Source organism: Malaclemys terrapin, chromosome 9, assembly GCF_027887155.1.
Source record: "Malaclemys terrapin pileata isolate rMalTer1 chromosome 9, rMalTer1.hap1, whole genome shotgun sequence".
Lineage (NCBI taxonomy): Eukaryota > Metazoa > Chordata > Testudines > Emydidae > Malaclemys > Malaclemys terrapin.
This window is the reverse complement of record NC_071513.1, coordinates 82,280,022-82,299,573: the sequence shown is the minus strand read 5'-3', so window position 1 is coordinate 82,299,573 and position 19,552 is coordinate 82,280,022. Positions and strand designations below refer to the sequence as shown.

General features: G+C 40.6%; 2 protein-coding genes across 4 annotated transcripts in view; one reads left to right on the top strand and one right to left on the bottom strand.

Annotated features, from left to right (window-relative positions):
• The first annotated feature begins 280 nt into the window (after positions 1 to 280).
• SSR3 (signal sequence receptor subunit 3) lies at positions 281 to 5,871 on the top strand. The gene is made up of 5 exons (XM_054040310.1): positions 281 to 520; positions 1,315 to 1,441; positions 2,416 to 2,514; positions 4,475 to 4,606; positions 5,311 to 5,871. Exons 1-5 carry the CDS (start codon positions 382 to 384, stop codon positions 5,375 to 5,377), a joined length of 564 nt encoding a protein of 187 aa, XP_053896285.1. The 5' UTR covers positions 281 to 381; the 3' UTR covers positions 5,378 to 5,871.
• Positions 5,326 to 19,552, bottom strand: part of KCNAB1 (potassium voltage-gated channel subfamily A regulatory beta subunit 1) — a 257,521-nt gene continuing 243,294 nt past the window's right edge. For all 3 annotated transcript variants that reach the window (XM_054040307.1, XM_054040309.1, XM_054040308.1), the window contains 3 exons: positions 12,413 to 12,533; positions 10,499 to 10,587; positions 5,326 to 9,884 (listed from right to left, as the gene is read on the bottom strand). In XM_054040307.1, the coding sequence (XP_053896282.1) occupies positions 9,795 to 9,884; positions 10,499 to 10,587; positions 12,413 to 12,533 (300 nt within the window). In that variant the 3' untranslated portion in view covers positions 5,326 to 9,794. The remainder of the gene's footprint in view (positions 9,885 to 10,498; positions 10,588 to 12,412; positions 12,534 to 19,552) is intronic.

The window sequence follows — 19,552 nt, the reverse complement described above, 5'->3', positions numbered from 1 at the left end:
GACCGGCTTGTTCAGCATCTCGGCGCGCTTACGCCGCTCCACCTCTCTCGCCACCTCCCCCGCACCCATCGCCTTCCACGTCGGCCGGGCCTGGTGACCCGGAAGTGATCCCTGCTCTGCTGCGAGTCCAAAATATGTTCTCCGGCGTTTCTTTGATACGACGCTTCTCGGCGGGATCCGCTCGTTTAGGCAGCGGAAACTAGCCGCTTTCCGGGGCGTTTCGCGGCCGCGAGGAGCGGCGAGGCTGCAAATTGACCCCGGAAGGACTCGGGGCAGAGGCGCTCCCGCCCTTCGGCTGTGTGCTGAGTGTACGTTGGCTGCCTCAGCTACGGGTCCCGGGCAGGACCAGCGCTAGGGTCGCTCGCTCGGCTGGTCTCCGCGATGGCTCCGAAAGGCGGTAGCGGGGCCCGGCAGCAGTCGGAGGAGGACCTGCTCCTGCAGGACTTCAGCCGCAACCTCTCGGCCAAGTCCTCGGCGCTCTTCTTCGGCAACGCCTTCATCGTGTCCGCCATCCCCATCTGTGAGTGCCCGCGCGGCGCGGCTCTCCGCGGGCCGCCATCCCCATCCCTGAGGGGCCGGGCCGGGCAGGCTCGGCTCCCGCCGCTTCCTTTCCGGCCTGGCTGTCCCGGGTGAGGGGTCGCGGCTCGAGGCAGCCTCCGTGGTGGCGACGTGGCACGTGGGGGGTCTGAGCCATGAGCGTATCGCGGCTACGTCCTGAGCCGGGGCCCTCCGGCAGCGCGGACTCCCTGAGCCCATCTTCCGGCGCTGGCAGCCGGCTGCCCCGGAGAAGGGAGACGTGGGGCCGTTAGTAGCCATGCGAAGCAGGGGGGGCCCGATTCATACCGCCCGCTCTGAAATTGCAGCGTCCTCGGAAGCATCTGCTCCGGCAAGCTGAAGGGAGGCATCGCCTCCAAATCCTGCCGCGATTACTTTGGCCTTCAGTTTCCCCGCGCCTAACTGCGTGGCAATGGGGTTGGAACAGTTTGTGTAGTGGGGGTGCTGAAAGCCATTGAACAAAACTGTAAATCCTGTATATGATGGAAACCGCTCCAAGCCAGGGGTGCTTCTGCACCCCTAGTTCTAGCACCCTTGCTGTGAGAGTGTCACAGATGAGCCCCATAAAACATAGATCTTCTCTGCCTCAGGGAAGTGACTTCTTCAAAAATGGACAGCCCTGTCCTCTTAGCTCTGTCCTGTTTCTATCCAACACATCTGACTAATTCTAGATAAAGTGTAGTGAAGACAAAAATGTTAGTAACCTGTCTCACTTAATGGGGGACTGACTAAATCTTTATGAATATTCTGTTTTTTTAGGGCTGTACTGGCGGATATGGCACATGGATCTTGTTCAGTCTGCAGTCCTGTACAGTGTAATGACCCTTGTCAGTACATATCTGGTAGCCTTTGCGTACAAGAACGTCAAGTTTGTTCTCAAACACAAGTAAGCTTGCTAACAATTTGAATGCATCTTTTCATAACAGAGATAGTGAAATTAACATTTACAGTGGGTTGTTTATTCAAATTTTTACCTAATTCTGGCATATTGAATAAGGCTCAACTCGATGAGGCATCATTTGCCACTAGGAGGAGTATCTTAAAGGACCCATGGGGTCCACTGCATGAAGGAGATTCTCTAAGAACGCATCTCCTCTTCTGCTCTAAAATGTAATTCTAGTTTAAAAAAAATTCTTTGTTTTACATAAGGATTGGAGTAGCTTCGGAAGTTCTGATCTGCTTTTCCATGACTTCCGATATTGCTTTGGACAGTGAATTGTCCTAAATTTTGATTGAATAGAGTTCTTAAGTATCAAGCTCAGATTTTGCATGGTAAATTTCTGCTGAAAATCCTAAACCAACAGAAGAAAAATTAAAATGTCATTGGTTTCACTGTGGAGATGAGCATTCTCAGCCAAGTGAATGACTGCTGTCTCAAAACGTCAGTGTGCTGAGGGTTTATGAGACTATTACTTGAAAATCATGCTTAAGCCTCTTTTTACAATTGTTGCATGTAACTCCTGAGATCACTGTAGCTTGAAAGATCAGAGGGAAACCTTTTTTTTTAGTTGTCTGTGATTTGATGACCTTAACACCAAACATACAAGAAAGGTCGTACTATTTCCCTTACATCGGCAATAGATTTCTACTGTTTGTGTAGGTCTATCCCATTTGTGTGTGGAAAGACATTAACTAAAAGGAAAAAAAAAATTTTTTGTTTCCTCATGGGCAGCTATAGCACCAGAAACTACATTTGACTAATTCTTTAAAAATCAACTAGCTTTCAGTTGGTGTCTGTTTAATGTGATACAAAGTTGCTAAATGTTTTGGTTTGTTTTTGACTCCATAATGTAAATGGGAAGAAACTGTAGTTATTGAACTTCCATATTTTGATTCTGATCTAAACTCATATCCTTGCAGAGTAGCCCAAAAGAGAGAAGATGCTGTTTCCAAAGAAGTTACTCGCAAACTTTCTGAGGCAGACAATAGGAAGATGTCTCGCAAAGAGAAGGATGAGAGGTAATCTCCTTTGATTGTCATTATAAAAATGAATAGGCTCCTAATTTTAAAGGCCCATGATAGGATATTAGGCACTGTCTCTTGCTTCATGACTTGAGAAGACATCTACAGTCAGTGGGAACTCTGCAGCTGATGGAGCCCATGGTGAAGCACTTTTGAACTGAGGCAGGGTTGTTAACAGAAAGTCTGTCTTTGAAACTGTCAGGGTTCCCGCCCCACTCTGAGGTACAGATGTGGGGACCCACATGAAAGACCCCATAAGTTTATATTCCACCAGCTTAGGTTAAAAACTTCCCCAAGGCACAAATTCCTTCCCTTGGACGGTATTGCTGCCACCACCAAATGATTCAGGAAAAGGACCACTTGGAGTTCCTATTTCCCCAAAATATCCCCCCAAGCCACTTGACCCCCTTTCCTGGGGAGGCTTGAGTATAATATACCAACAAATTGCCTTTAATAAAGGTACAGACCAGACCCTTTATGTTTAGGACACTAAAAACGAATTGGGTTCTTAAAAGAAGAACTTTATTATAAAGAAAAAAGTAAAAGCAGCACCTCTGTAAAATCAGGATGGAAGGTAATTTTACAGGGTAATAAAAAGATTTAAAACACAGGGGATTCCCCTCTAGGCTCAACTTCAATTACAAAAACAGGAATAAACCTCCCTCTTAGCATAGGGAAAATTCACAAGGTAAAACAATAGATAATCTAACACATTTCCTTGCTATTACTTACAATTTCTGTAAGAGCTGGGTTACCTGCTTGATCTCTCTTTTTGTCCCGAGAGAGAACAAAAACAAATCCCCCGCCCCCCAGACTGAAAGTATCTTCTTTTCCCCCTTGGTCCTTCTGGTCAGGTGCCAACTAGGTTAATTGACTGATTAACCCCTTACAGGTAAGTGATTCTGTACCTTTGGCCAGGAGGGATTTGATGTTACTGCATACATAAAGATTGTTACCCTTCCCTTTATATTTATGACAGGAACCCTTTATCAAGAGGGGATCAGAGAGGCCAAGACTGACTGTCTTTGAAACATGAAAACTCAGCTTTTCACAAAAGCCTTCCTATAACTGAGTCTGAACAATAGATCTTAAAAAAAAAAGAGCAGCTGTATTAAGGAGTGGTGAAGGTTAGGTCCTTTATAGACAAAAGTGTCAAGTATCAGAGGGGTAGCTGTGTTAGTATAGACAAAGTGGATCTCAAATTTGTATTTAATGACTAAGAACTTGAGTGATGGGTATATTAGGAATACTTTTTAGTTTAATATCTATTAAAAAACCACAAACTTATGACGAATACTTCTGGGAATTGAACCATCAGTTTTTTAGAGCAAGGACCGTGTTTTCCCTTGGATTGACAGCATGGGCACTGTACCTGCAAAATAATGAGTATTCATCTCAATCTAGTAATAAATCTAGTTCAGTTTTTGTGACCTTTGGACCTAGATTCTTGAAGAACGTGACTTAAGTATGTATATGTATACGCAATAAATATAGGTTATTCCTGTAGTACCTTGTCAGGCCTCAAGTAGCACAGACTGCATTTTCTATTCGAAGCAGTCTGAAAACAGTCAGAGGAGCAGTATGTATGCAGCTAGGCAGGGAATGTCTTTGTATAGTTAATAAACTTGGTTATTTGGGACACAATTGTGCCCTTGTGGTTTTTTCATATTCAGTTATGTAAAGAAGAAAAGAGAACCGTGTTTAACAGCATTGCATGCATCTGATTTTTATTAATTTATCAGTGACAGAAATGACGTATAATCCTATTATGGTGACTTTTGATGTTCAGTAACTCATTCTGTCATGGTAAAAGGTATTTTATCGAGAGGTTTCAGTGTCCTTTTTTTACTGACATAAAAGGTGCCATCTCTGAAGGAGTGCTGCAATAGTGGTGTTAGTATCCAGATTTGTATTAATCTACAAATATTTAAAATAATTTATTTGCATTTATACATAGAATTCTGTGGAAGAAAAACGAAGTTGCAGATTACGAAGCAACAACATTTTCTATCTTCTACAACAACACCCTCTTTCTCGTCTTGGTCATCATTGCTTCATTTTTTCTATTGAAGAATTTCAACCCCACTGTGTATCCTTTACAATTTCACTGTAAACAATCTGAGAACTGTTCACAAGTTTTTTATTGATAGCAATTTAGTTTGTCCAGTAACATTTGGGCATTAGGTTATAGAACAGTCTAAATAGAGATTACCAAGGCAGCTCCAACCCGTACTTGCATGCTGATGGTTTTTGTTCTCATTTAGCATTGAACGTTCTTGGGTGTCTCATTTGAACTCTATGAAGAAGCTGCCGTGGAATGGATAACTTGATACAATGGTGTGTGCTGCAGTAAGAGCTAGTTAACATTTATGTGGAACTGCCCTATGGTATATTCTTGTCAGGAAATTTAAATGTTGTGGGCTGTTGTGCTACAGGATATTTTTTTCCTACTCTGCAGTAATTTCTTGAATGTGAAATCATTTCCTCCAGCGCTGAAGTCGCTTACTTCATGCAGCACTAATTTGATGCAGTATTCAAGCTAGGACGCCTGTTAACAGCATTTAAAACTTTTCTTTGGGGGCTAGTCTAGGCTTTGTTTTTTAAAATTCACGCACACTTATAAATAGGCTTAATTCCTAATAGCGTCTGTCTCTAAACTAGACATCAAGTATGCTGCAGTACCTATTGCAAAACTCTGTTTCCACCCTTTCTCTTCAGACTCCTACTATGTTTATTGTAAGAGATGTTACTTGTGGTAGCTTTAAGTTTACATCCTTAACTTTTTCCCCACAGAAACTACATTCTGTCTATAAGTGCTTCATCTGGACTGATCGCCCTGCTGTCTACAGGCTCCAAATAGACAAAACAGTGGTCATCTGTTCATATTTGTGGGTGGATCCAATTTCATTCAAGACTTAAGTGTGGGAGGTATAAACAGTCTGAAAACTTGAGCTTTTTTACAACAATAAATGTAAAGCAAACTTTGAATTTAGCTTTGGTTACTTGATAAGATATTGTTGAAATAAAATTGAATGAATCAAACTTAAGTGGCAGAAGGAAGGAAGGAAATATACCATATCAAAAGCTGTAATAAGCTTAACTCCTTGGAAGTACTTTGAAATCATAATAAGGATGATTTGTCAAATGTTTCCATTGGTGTTTCCATAAACTGAATTAGGCTACCACTCCAAAGCACAGAAAATAACCATGCTCTGAACTCTATGGCAGACTTGCAAATATGATGGGGTTTTTTTTTGATATGTATAAAAGAGCTTAACCCATTAGTTACAAAAAGTGACAATCCATCTCTTAATACTTATAATTTGAAATGTTTTAATAAAAAGTTCAAGAATACTGACTGTAGTGGGCTTGATATTTACCTTCTAAATTTCTAAGGTTTTCAGGTGGAAGACTATCAGTAGAGCTCTGTGATTGTGGCAGCCTCACCTTGCCCTATGGAGTTGTGCTTCAGAGTAAAAGCTTCCATGTTGTTTTTTTAAAATAAACCAAGTCCCTGGTCTAGCAAAGAACCTTGAAAGTATGAGCCAAGAATAAGCCTAAAGAAAGTTCTGTTGGAAAATATCCTGAAACAGCTGTGAATGTGAATTAACCCATTGGGATGAATGGGTTAAGTCAAACCTAAAGATGATAATATTTTAACTGTAGTAGCTTATACCTTTCTGGCACCCCTTGGGACAAAGGAAGGGTAACGCTCTTGTATCCTTGACCATGGTATTGCTGGGGGGTTGTCCTGGAGTCTTCCAGCAGTGTTGCCCAGGACATTTGCCTCCTTTCCAGTGTGCATGTGGGGGAAGATTTAAAGTAGTCAAGATGACAGTCAGGAGCTTACAAAAGGCAGAGTCCAGGGTTTTGGGAAAGCAAAGGAAGAAAAAGAACCACCCACTCTCCTTTCTGAAGGGCCCTTGGCAACCAAGGGTCTCAAGTGGTATCCCCTAGTCTGCAACCCTACATCCTGGGCCTGTGGAGCTTGAATTCCAACCCTGCTCCATTAGTGTGCCACCTCCAGCTGAGCTGAGATCCTCCCTTTTAAGGACCTGACCTTCTCCAGGTTTGACACACCTCATTGGTGTGCTGGATTGGGGCTGACTGCCCAGAGGATGTCTTTAACCCCTTTTTGACTGGGATGGGGATATGCTAGATTTTCCTACCAATGTCCGTAGTCGTCAACCCCAAACTGCTCTGCTATTTGCTCAAAGCTCCAATTGCTCTCCTTCTCTTCCCCCTCCCCCTAAATACCAAAACTTATAGCTAACACAATGGCTATGTTGCCTATACAAATCTGTGGCATCCTAAAAACTGAACATAGGGACAGGTTAAAATAAATGCAATGCTGAAATACGAGATGTGATAGTATACTATATTTTCATCTACAAGGAAGATTAACTGCCTTTTTAATATTTAAATAAAGCCTCTGCAGAACTTCCAATTTGCAGTTCCAGAGTGCGGCAGGTATTGGGTCTGGCTTGCCTTAGAGTATGCAGGGTTTGTCTAAGTATTTTACATGGAGAAGCTTAAAGATGACTTTCAGAGGGGGAAAGGTTTGGATGTGTATGTTTTTGGTTTTTTTTCTGCTGCTGCAGAAAGATGTCTTTCAAAAAATTGTTCTAGACTTTCAGGTGTTTTCACCTTGAATTGTGGTCTTTTCTGCCCTGGGCCACTGGAGAACGGTAGGCTTGACATCACAGGTAAGGACTGCCTCTTACTCTGTTTGTACAGGGCCTAGCACAATGGGATTCATTATACAACAACAACAACAACAAACACCCACTTCTGCACTGAGGTAGAGTTGTGGGGAGATAGAAACCAAAAAGGAAGAACAAGGCAGAATACATTTCGGGCCCTAATCCATCCAACACACAAGTAGTACCATTGACTCTTAAAATGGGACTTCAGTACTCGCATAGTTAAGAACATGTATTTGCAGAAGAGGGACCTAGATTTTCAGCCTTTTAGGAAGTTGCTGATATTTTTCTCTAAGTGACAGGTTACCAACAGTGAAATGCTGTTACTGTCAGCTCATTGAATATTTTACTAACTTTTTCTCTTTAGCTTAGTTTTTTTGGAATGGTTATGTTTCTAAGGCCTGGAGACCATCTTTGTAAGGTCAGAGTTTCTCCTGAGAATTATAGGATGTTATAGGATAAGAAGCTTAACAAATATTTGAAACCCAAATAATTTCTGGACTCTTAATTTAAATCCCCATCATTTTCTCCAAATCCTGTCATGCTTGCATAACCACGTGTTTCCCTCGCTCTCCTTTTCCCTTTAGAAGAGATCAGTGTCTATAAATCACAGAGATGGTAGGAGTGTCTAAAGTGACAAAGATTGTGTGATACTGTAACCTGCGCTGGCCCCCGACAGCTGGTTTAGAGAGACTCCCAATTCCATAAGTAGAATGAAGGTTAGCCTAAAAGTTTTGTTGCTTGGCATCCCATTGCTATCTGCCAAATTATTAGACCACTTGACTCTTCATATTAGTTTTCTCTCTGAATAAAGGACAGTGCCATCTCCCTTTTTAATGAATATTTATTACATTAATCTCTATAACAGGCAAGAATTTTTAACTTTGGCTTACACACAGAGAGTGCAGGATTCCTGTATGACTGAGGGGAAAACATAAGGAATGTGTCCTAAAGGAGAAAAGGGATTGGTACATAAATAAGGGAATAGTTCAGTCGGTACCCTGCAAAAGAGTGCATTTTACTTTTTCACCTTTGTAAGGTATACTAACTCCTGAAGCCCTTCCACTTCACACAAGAGTTAAATCAGTGCAGTTTCTTGACTTCTTATTTAAATATCTTTTACCAAAATATGGATCAAACATTTTAAGTCCCCCTCATCATCTAACAATAAATAATGGCTTTTTTCTTCCCCATATGCCCTCTTTTGGGCGGCTGATCACTGAAAAAGTAGTAATCTCTTGGTGGGCCAAAGAGATCATTTATATCTCATTCATTTCAATGGAAAAATCTCAATTTAATATTTTTATGGATCTTGCAAAATTGTTTTCACCTTGCTGCTGAGCGTAATGTATGTATTTTCTTGTCCTAAAAACAGAATCACTGATTGTAATAAATGTTCTAGTTATAAGGTTAGATGCACAAAATGCTTTTATTGTGTACAAGCAGAAGTTAGATTGCAGTTCTAATATACAGAACCTAAGTTCATTTACACATACCATCGATCATTGGATGAAATAGAAGAAAAACATTTTAACTTTAAAAATATCAGTATGTTCTGTTCATGTGTCATCTGGAAAATGTGTGCAACCCTCCTATGTTATGAAGTTAGGAAATATGGTATACAAGGGCCCTATATGTACTGTACTCTTTCGGAAGTGTATATGTATGCAATACATGTGTGAAATACACTTACTGAAGTTATAGTAAATGCATTTTACAAAGCAAAGTGAGGTTACGATATGAAGCTGTTCTTAAAATGGGCAGATTAACTGATAAATGTACCAGTGTTTCCTGTGTAAGGATGAAACACTTTCACAAAACTCATTGTTTAAAAATACCTTGTCAAAAATACTACTTATGGCTGATTTCCAGGATACAGTCAGAGTAAATGTAACCTTTTCACCAAAACAAATATCTGGTTTTCTGATATTTTACAGCAATTGTGAATTATATAATGAACAGCTGAGCACACTCAATATGCAAAATTCTTAACTGAACTATTTAGAAGCTGAACCATGTGGTAATTAATTTTCTGACTTTTTACTGTAAGGTCCTTTTTCAGCTACAGCCTAAAGCCTATATAAAAATTGCATTTGAAAATTTTGAACTCGCTCATTCGATGATCTAGCTGAAGAATTTTTATAGTTGAAATTTCTTAGAATGCGTCTTTACTAAAACCGTAAGTTTTGTTTTTGTTCATTGAAAAAATATATCTGTACATCCTTCTTTAATTACCAAGTACCTAAAGGATATAAATAGTTTTTGTATTTTGTTTTTTGCTTGATATGTGTATTTTACTGCATAAGCATGAGGTGCTAAGAGAAAAGTAAGAGTCAATGACTTTAGTCAGAGATAAGAAAATACAAAGAATATTCTCAGTTGTATGAGAGATCAACTGTGCTTTTGAATTTTACTGCAGATTGGTAGCAACAGCACACACCTTGAAAAATCCAGTAACAATAGAGACTAAGCAGCAAGCTGCTGCATGATTCTAATGACTGGATATTAATTCAGTACTGTACTATATACAGAGCACTATTTTAACCATGCAGTCCTGTGTAACCATGCATTGCATTATGATCGGTAGTCCTTCTTGCTGATGGGCTTATTCCCTAGAATATTATCTATTTCACTTACAACGTGTGATGTCATCTTTGGAAGAACCTAAGGATGAAGAAAAAATGAAGCCCACATATTAACAGGATTGCTTCATGGTTATTCTTGGTTAAACAGGTTTTCCAAAATTAAACCAATTGTATAAAATAATGTAACAGCTCTCTGTCTCTGTATGGTAAATAGTTTACATTTGTTGTGCCTGCCTTCCTTCCTTCCCAAATTGTCATGACTATACTAGAAGGTCTGCTGTAATTTTCTTCTAAGGATCTCAGGGCATTTTGTAAACTATGCACATGTAAAACATCATTGAACAGTGATGGGAGGGAAGTTTGTGGTCAAGGATATCCGTGCAAGCCCCTCATGAAAAATGCTATGAGATATTTAATGTCAGCGCAGACCTCTGTTTTTAAATTCTCCTGTAGAAGACTACTGGAGATTGGAAAATAATATTTGTGGGCTCCAGTGAAGTAGAGTATATTTGTTTCTTTAATTAAAGTGTCAGAACTGCAGAGGAACTGAAAATGTAGTAAACCTTTAAATCCAGGATACTGAACATACTAGACTCAGTACAATGCTTCCCTGAAACACTTACTTTTTTTTTTTTTTTTTTTTTGTAAGGAAACGCTTTTGATACTAGTAGGATTTATTCGTACACTACTTGCCTGAATGGCTCCAAGATTTTCTATCAGTTGCTCTGGATTGGAAGATCCTAGAAGAACAGAACTCACACCTTCATTTCGCAGGCACCATGCTGGGAATAAAATCACATGACTGTTAGGAACATAGGAATTGTCATACTGCATCTAGATCAGTCTAGTCCAGAATCATTTATCTGAGGACAATGGTCAATAACAGATGCTTCAGAGGAGGGTGCAGGAAACCCCTTAGAATAACTCGTCCATAGAGCCAGTTTCTTCCTAATCCCTGTCAGATAGTGGTTGGTTTGTGTCCTGAAGCATGAAAGTTTATATCCTTATTTTTTTTCTTTCTTTTTTTTTTTTTTAAAGGATCCCATCTAATATAACTGAATGTTCTCATTATCCATGTAAATGTCAAATCCTTTAAAAAATGTTAATAGCACTTGATACATTGTTGTAATATGTTCCTCAGGCTAACTACGCATTGTGTAAATATTTCCCTTTTTCAGTTTTGAATTTGCTGCCTTTGTTTTATTGAATGTCTTCTTGTTCTCACGTTATGGGAAAGGGTAAATAGGACTGCCCAATTTGCCTTTGCTATATTATTCATTATATTGTATAGCTTTATCTTCTTCCTAAGTTATTTCCCTTTTCAACTAAACAGTCCCAAACTATTTAACATATGAAAGTCTTTCCATGCCTCTATTTGTATTAATCCAACCTCCATCTATTTCTGCTATACCCTTTTTGAGATGGATGACCAGAAAAAAAGTGTTCCCAATGAGCATGTACCACTGATTTATATACTACACTGGTAAACCGCTGAAAGGGTAATTGCCCAGCATCTTGATTTAGTCAGCATTTATTCAGTCCCTGTGATTATAGGTAAGGCTTTAATATCTAGTTCCTGTGCATAATACTGAAAGATAAACTATGAAATAGATCTTCCATCATCTGACCACTTAAGCTGCTAATAAACTGATGCAGGAGCACGTTTTTTGTTTTTTGGTGCTAGGGGACAGGAGTGGTTACTTAAGTTATTTAAACTGCAGGATCACTTCTCTGACAGCCATATGTGTGCAACATTTCAGTAATGACTCAAGGCAAGCATGGAGAAGACAGCACACTTAAAAATTATTAATGACCTCTCCTTTTGAAAAAAGGTTTCTCTGTTAGCTGTATTTATAAAGCATGAGTTAATCAGGTGGTCTGTGCCTATTTCAAAGGTACCAGATTCCTGGGACACTGCAAGAAACAAAGGCACTCGTGATTATTTCATAGTAATTGCTAGCTCACTTTATTGCTGTTTTATAAGAAAATGGATATTGTCTTTGCCAAAGGATGATGAGTCAAGAATACAGAGTAGTAATTTAAACTGGCATTTTACTTTACTCTAAAGCATTTCTTCCTTTTCATATACTCATGTTCGTTCAGTGCATGCCTCCTTATAAAGTAGCACTGCATCTTACATCATCAATCGTCATCCATCCCTGGCATCCTGGTCTACAGTTTCTATTATCTAAATGATCACTTGACTTAATCTGTCTTTCTGAGTGATCACTTGATTTAAAATCGCTTCTTTCTGAAGCAGAAAGCTATCCTTGCTGGCTGTCACTTTGAATGTGCCATTTGAAATGCAGCAGGTCCCAGAGATACTGCTGGTTCTCTGGCTATTAAGGCTTTTAAGTTCTCTCTCTCTCTCAGAGATGTAAATGGGAATGAGTGAATACTAATGGAGTACCCATGGCTTCATGGCTTTGTGTAAGACAGTCTTCAATGATCTGCCAAAGATCAGCAAAGCACAACATTTGGTATATATGAATTACACTAGTTCTAGAGTGTTTTTTTTTTTTTTTTCAATACTATGATGTGAACCAAATCAAGTATCAAGCAAGAGGGGAGAAAGCAGCAATAAATTATACTTTCAGTATTTCTTACCAACTGCTAGCTGAGGTAGTGTGCATCCAAGACGATCTGCAATTGGGGAAAGGTCTTTCAGCTTTATTTGCTGTTTTCTTCCTTCTTCACTTACAATTTTTTCCTTTAGCCACTGGTAGCACTAGGAATCAAGTATATTGGAAGGTTAAAACTAACAGTGATTACCAAGATGAGGTGGGTGGACCAACTTCTGTTGGCGAAAGAGAAGCTTTTGAGTTCCGCAGAGATCTTAGGGTTTGTCTACACTGAAACTTCGTTGTCAAAACTTTTGTCATTCAGGGGTGTTAAAAAAACACACACTGCCGAATGACAAAAGTTTACTGACGAAAAGCGCTGATGTGAACAGTGCTTTGTCTAGGGTGACCAGACAGCAAATGTGAAAAATCGGGACGGGGCTGGGGGGGTAATAGGCGCCTATATAAGAGAAAGACCCAAAAATCGGGACTGTCCCTATAAAATCGGGACATCTGGTGACCCTAGCTTTGTCGGCAGGAGCGCTCTCCTGCCACCAAAGCTGCTACCGCTCATTGGGGGTGAAAGTTTTTTGTTGGCGGGAGAGCTCTCTCCTGCCGTCAAACAGCAGCTATACTGTGCGCCTTTTAACGGCACACCTGTGTCTCTAAAAGGTGGGTAGTGTAGACAAAGCCTAAGTCATGTCTCTACAACCACACTGCAGACCGTGATTACAAATTCAATTAAAAATTCAGAGTTGTTATGGGCAGCTTTGTTTTTTTGTTTTTGTTTTTTCAAATCTTTGCCCACTCAGGAGGTAGTAACTGAGCTTGAATGATACAAAACTGCTGCTGCATGAAAATGATGATGGGAAAAAATAAGTCATCTTGTAGATTCCACACTGATATTTTGTTTGGTTTATACGACAGATGGGCTAAAACTAAAACCTTGAATATGGACCCTGGAATGTGAAACCACCCCATTCACTTTTAGTTCCTGGTTGGAGCCAAACCCAGAATGGTTCTATTTTCCTATTTGGGGACGATGCAAGCAAAATCTCAGCCCTTCTCATTAGATATTGGCTCAAGGTGTTAGGATCTTGGAAGAACAGCTGATTTTATGAACTATCACCATTCAATGTTTATAAAAATTAATCGGAACAATTTGAGATTTCAGTTCCCTCTAGTCTAACCCTGAACCTTCACCCTCAACCTTGAACTCTAATATAAACCTAATTTGGATCCACATCTGAATACTGCCAGTTTACAACAGATATTTTTATACTTTGATTTGTGAATTTCATGGAGGAAATAGATTCTTTACAATCAAATACAATATTTAGATAATTCTAAACTTGTTCTATATGCATATCATATGTGTAATAGAGAGCTGAATTCTATTCTTTAAGCAGATTGGTTGAAATCTATTTAATAGGCAAAGAACCTGTAATTAAAAAGGAGTATAATTTAATAGAGGCTATAAGAAATGAGTGAGAATGATCTAGTGGTTGAAACCCAAGACTGGGTGACAGGAGAGCTGAATCCTATTGCTGGTTCCTCCATAAATTGTGTGGCTTTGAGCAAGTCAGGTTTTTGTGCTTCACTTTTTTACCTGTGAAATCTAAAGTCTGTTGTCTGTCTACTAAGATTCCAAGGTCTCAGGGGCAAAGATAGTGACTTCTTTTGTGTCTCGTACAGCACCAAGCATTTTGTCTGTATGTAATTAATTAGTAATAACAAAACGGGTAATTTTGCAGGATTGTTGCAAGGCGTTAATGAATTAATATTTGTAAGCACTTTGAGATCCTTGGAGCTCTTATAGTGCTTCCTATCCATAGATCTCTTAGTGCTTTGTAGTGGTGGACTAAGCATTATCCTCATTTTATAATGGAGAAACTAAGGCACAGGATCAAACAGCAATTCAATGGCAGAGTCAGGAACACAACCCAGGTCTGCTGACTCCACTGGCTCATACACGAGTGTCTATAAAAGAGCGTGTGTGTGAAATGCTTTCAGATGCTCATCTTAGTGCTGCTCTATTATTTCTCAGCCTCAAAAAGTTGAGAAGAGCTAATGCGGGGAGACATCCTTCATCCTTTTATAGTTATTGGAGAAGGTTGATTTTTACCCATGAGATGATACAAAAGACATTCTTTAGTTAAACATCTTGAGTCTTTTAAAATGATGTTAAAACCCTGATGACTTAATGCGCTGCCATTTTTCAAACTGTCGGCCACAGTAAGGACAGTACATCACAGATAACAGCAAGTACTAAGTAGGCTTCATAACCAGAGAAAGTGTTGCCTTTTGTTGGGGCTAGAGGTCAATATTTTTACAGTGAAACAAGCCAGAAAAATGAACAGTTCTGGATGCACGTAGATTCTGGCATGTCAGATTGATTCTATTTGTAATGTAACAGAGTACCATTAATCTTCATGGTACAGATCAGGAGGAAAAACCTTACTCTGCTGTTTTCTTACGCACTTAACCCCAGAGCATGTCCAGGGTGCAGAAAGTTACATATCTGCATCTTAATAGATAAAACAAGTTTGTGCAATGTCTGTGTATAATTTGAGATTTGAATTGGTGCTAACGGTAGGACAGCAGCATGAGAAAGAATTAAAGACAAGTGTAACGCATTTGATGTTCCCAGCTTTGTTGTAATTGCTCATTGTCCAGGGTGGGTAAGTGAGCTAATACCAACATTCAAACAGTGAACTCTTACTAAACTCCTTTCTAGCCTCCCATGATCTCGCTTTTCTTCCCCAACACTCTCAATTTCCTTGTTACAGAGACCCTCACTCTGGCCAGAGAATGCTCCCGTTGGAATCCACGAACCCAGTTTGGAGCATCACCCACAAAAGTTATTCCTTCCTCCCCATTTTACAGCGTGGGCAGGGCAGAGCGTGTAATGTTAAAGCCTACAGGAGTATAGTGTAGTAAAGTTAGGAGTTGCATTATGAACAATCTATGGTATTAAACTCTAATAATGAAGCTAACACAATATTTAAATAGATTAAAAAACTCACTTTGAGAATTACATATCACCAACCAATTACTGAATTGTATCTGAGTCTAGTATGATGTGATGCTCCATCATTTTTAAATTTAAAAAACTACTTAGTTCTTTAAGGAATTTTGCTACTCTTTAACGATGGGCTTCTAAATGTAGTCTTATCTAGCCTCGGACTTTGAATTTAATTAATAGGGGGCATAGAGAGATGAGGATTTAAAAGTGGGCAAGGAGATATAAAATTAGGATGTTCTGCAAGAAAACTAATGAAGGCAAACGCTGCACTCCACTTAACTCATGCATAATAAATCAGAACTATGAACCATTTTTATTACCAGTGCAAGGTGCTTTTCAAGATATTATGTCAGCATAACAGTAGCTTAAGATGGACAAAATGCCCGTTTGCTATCCTTGCTATACATTTAGAATTTACTTCCAAAAACTACTGTTTAAATACAGTTCTGTGGTAGGGGAATATATTCACATTTAAAATATGAATCCTTTACTGCTGTTCCCTTTGTTATAAAAGCTTCCTGATGTACCTTGCAAATGCCCTGACATTTCATATTATGTAATAAATTCCCTATACTCCTACCCTATCCAAGCCCTGTCTGTGAGTGCTGCTGACAAAACCTGTATTTATGCAAATGAAAGGTTTTGAATGGCTTGCTGGAGTAATGTAGACTGGTGGGACTGCTGGGAAGCATCTTTACCCCTATTATTTATTTAATCTTCAGATTGCCAAAAGCCCCATCCTGAGCAGAGCTGTTACATGGCCAAATTAGCGCAAGACCTTTGGCACAGAGGGCTAATTGAAATAGTTTTCAACCTTTTTTCATTTGTGGACCCCTAAAAATTTTTGAATGGAGGTGCAGACCTCTTTGGAAATCTTAGTGTGCAAACCTCCAGGGGTCCACAGACCACAGGTTGAAAAACACTTCTCTAGAGAATACAGTACCCTGTATCTCTGAGGAATTCAAGATTATTTTTTTGTCATCTTAAAAATTCTGCTGGAAGCACTGAGTAGCACTAAACAAACCTGTTTTATGAGCTTTTCAGCTGCTGAGTGACTCGAAACGTTTACTATTTACAGAAGGTGCCTTGTCAGCCACTAGGCTGCAATAAACTTCAAATACATTTCATAAAAGGGTTTTTTTCCAGGCACTGAAAGAAAATAATAGAGAAGTTTCATAAGAATGACTGGGCTGGGGCTCTGAGATGCTCTAAAACATTAGACAAGAGAGGAAGAAAAATCTTGAGGTAAAAGCACAGGAGAGAAATCTAGGATCCTGAGGTTTATCTCTGGCGTGTCAGACTCCCTGTATGAGCTTGGGCAAGTCACTACCCTCTTTCTGCCTCAGCTTCCTCATGCAAAACGGTGATAGTGGGCCATATCAATCTCTGGTGCAGCACTATGGAATTAACTGAAGATAAATCAGGGATATTAGCTAGGATGGGCAGGGATGGATATATCTGACCCAGTTATATTTACTATCTTTAGAGGGAAGGTGGGAGGCTTAATGCCTTGGTCTTTGCTCCCTTGTTCAGTGCACAGCCAGGCGTGTAAGATGTTGCACTCCAGCACAGTGCAAGTGAGAGTTATGCAAGGATATAAGGTTAAGCACAAGGTGTAGCCCTCCACTCTGAACAATAGTAGTAAGGCTGGAGTTTCCTGTGCACTTACTTCATTATGTGCAAGTGTGCATTATTCAAAATGGGGTGTGAGTGGAGAATGTGTAAGTCCGAGATGCTGGAGATGAAGCACTGTTCACATCATGCTAATAAAGCACTTAGCTATGCATTCCCTTCTTAAGTCCTGCTCTTTTTACTACGCAGACGGGACTTACGGCTAGATTCACATAGGGATTTAGGAAGTCTGTCACTGAGTGATGTAACACCTAATTTTTAGGCACCTAGAAAATCACAGGAACAACACTGCTTCACAAAGCCTGAGTAAGGTGCCTAGGCTCCTTATACAATGCATGGGGATAGAGGCACCTTAGAATGCAATCCACAAATGCCAGCACCCTGGGTAGGGAGCCACTTAAGCTAGTCAATGGGAGATGATGACTAGCAGGTTCTGTGCCAAGCCCCGCCCCTTTTGCTGAGATAGGCGCCTAGCTCTGCTTGGGATTCTCAGCTGTGAACCCTCTCCTGGAGTTAGGCACCTAAGGTGTTTCCTGCAAGAGGAGGCGCCGGGGGAGCTCCTTCATAACTTTTAGTGCAGTGGCTAGGATACTCACATGGGATGTGGGAGACCCCCAGCTCAAGTCCCCCCTCTGCCTGATGAAGTGTGGAAGCAGAGAGTTTTTCTCCGACAGAGGCAAAGGGATTTGAACCGGGATCTGCCACGTCTCAGGCAAGCACCCTAACAACCACTGAACTATGGGATATTCTGATATGGGGCTCAATCTCTCTTGTTAAAGCTGTATCAGTATGTATCAACAGTCATTGCAGTAGGGGGACTGGATCCAGGGTCTCCCACCTCACAGCTGAGTGCTTTACCCACAGGCTATAGCGTAATTCTCAGTCTTGCTACTGGCTTCCCTTCCCACTGTTCCATTTCTGGAGTTAGGCAGCCTCCGAACATGCCTACCAGTTCAAGCCCTGCCTGTGACTTCAGGAACCAAGCACCTATCTTCCTTGGTTTGTGAACCACACTGGGACTTAGGTGTGTGGATGCCTAGAGTGAGGCAGCCGTGCGCATGTTCAGAGGCAGAAATGTTGGTGCCTAGGGAACTTTTACTACAAGAACGAAGTCACTAAGTGATTTAGGTGCCTACAGGGTGAGGTGGCAGCTGAGTGGGGATTTTGTGAATACCAGTAGCACCTAAATCTGGGTCTTAGGCACCTAACATAACAGAAAGGCACCCAAGTCCCTTTGTGAATCTAGCCCCCAGTGGCCAAGCAACAGTGCTCTCATTAATGCAAGATTAGATTCCCTTGCATTCCATCATTTTTATCTTGATTCCTCCCAGCTCCTAAGCCTGCCTCTCCTTAGCGCCCTGGCATAGTGGTTATGCTGGGGATGGGGAGGGCTGTGACTGAAGCACACTGCACTCCAGCAATCCCCAGCTGGCATACACTCCCTTGGGAACGATAGTTAGCTGGCATAGGTTCAGAAGGCTTCTAGGCTGTCCTAACCTTTGCCCAGGCCAGCACAGATTGACCTAAGAATCAAGGAGTCATAACTGGTTTCCTGATGCCCCTTCTCACTCCTGCACCAAGCAGATCTCTTGGCAGGAGAGAATCTGAGGCTGTCTCTACAGCGGGCTGCAATGTGGACAACAGGTGCAAAGGGCACCCAAATGTTGCACTGTAACTGCCCTGTTTGGACGCTGCTGGCGCAAACTAAAAGGAACTTAGTGCATGTTAACAGAATCCTCATTCAAACAGTACTACGTTAACGCAAACTAGATACTACCCGTAGTGAGCACTGTGGTGCAGTGTAGACAAACCAACCCATTTTGGTTTTTAAAATGTTTTGAAAGAGACAGCTGCAAAGTGCTTTTGGTTACAATGAAATCTTAGAACTACTGGACTGGATAGGACAATACAAAATACTCTGTGGCCTGTGGACCAGGTATCAGAGCCCCAGGCCAATTCACTTGTGTATTAGTATAGGTCAAAGTGATTGTTAAATGTGTAACTGTATTTGGTGTTTAAACGTCATGAAAACTAGTGGGATGTTACTTGCATTGTTCTCACTTATCTGTATCCTGTTATAATGTAGTAGCAAACATTTACATTGTGTATACCCCTGAAACTAAATAACCCATGAAACAAGAAAGAAGCCTTGTGGAATGCAAATGAAGAACTTTAACAGAAAAGTGCTAATTGTGTGTGATGATCGGAGGTCAAAGATTTGAAATGCATTCCTCAGTCTCTGTCATCAAAGGAAAAGTCCACATGGGTAGTGACACTGTCAGCTTGTTTTCTGTGAGAAGAAGCTGTAAGTATGGATTCAAGGAAAGATCCTGGATCTCTGGACTGTTTGGACTCCTACAGGGAAGTGTACCAGATGCAAAGCAGAGATCCCCAGAGACAATCTGGGTACTCTGAAAAGACTTTTGGGAAACTGGCAGTTTATTACATCACTGCCACCATTTGGAATGACAAACTGTGACTCGTGCATATATTTTACCTGTTTTAATTTCTCAATAACTCTCATTTCCT

Excerpts from the sequence above, each read along its gene's own strand:
- SSR3 (XM_054040310.1), top strand. The coding sequence starts at position 382 with ATGGCTCCGAAAGGCGGTAGCGGGGCCCGGCAGCAGTCGGAGGAGGAC. Across the intron at positions 2,515-4,474 it reads CGCAAAGAGAAGGATGAGAG|AATTCTGTGGAAGAAAAACG; the intron begins GTAATCTCCTTT and ends ATTTATACATAG. Across the intron at positions 4,607-5,310 it reads AAGAATTTCAACCCCACTGT|AAACTACATTCTGTCTATAA; the intron begins GTATCCTTTACA and ends TTTTCCCCACAG.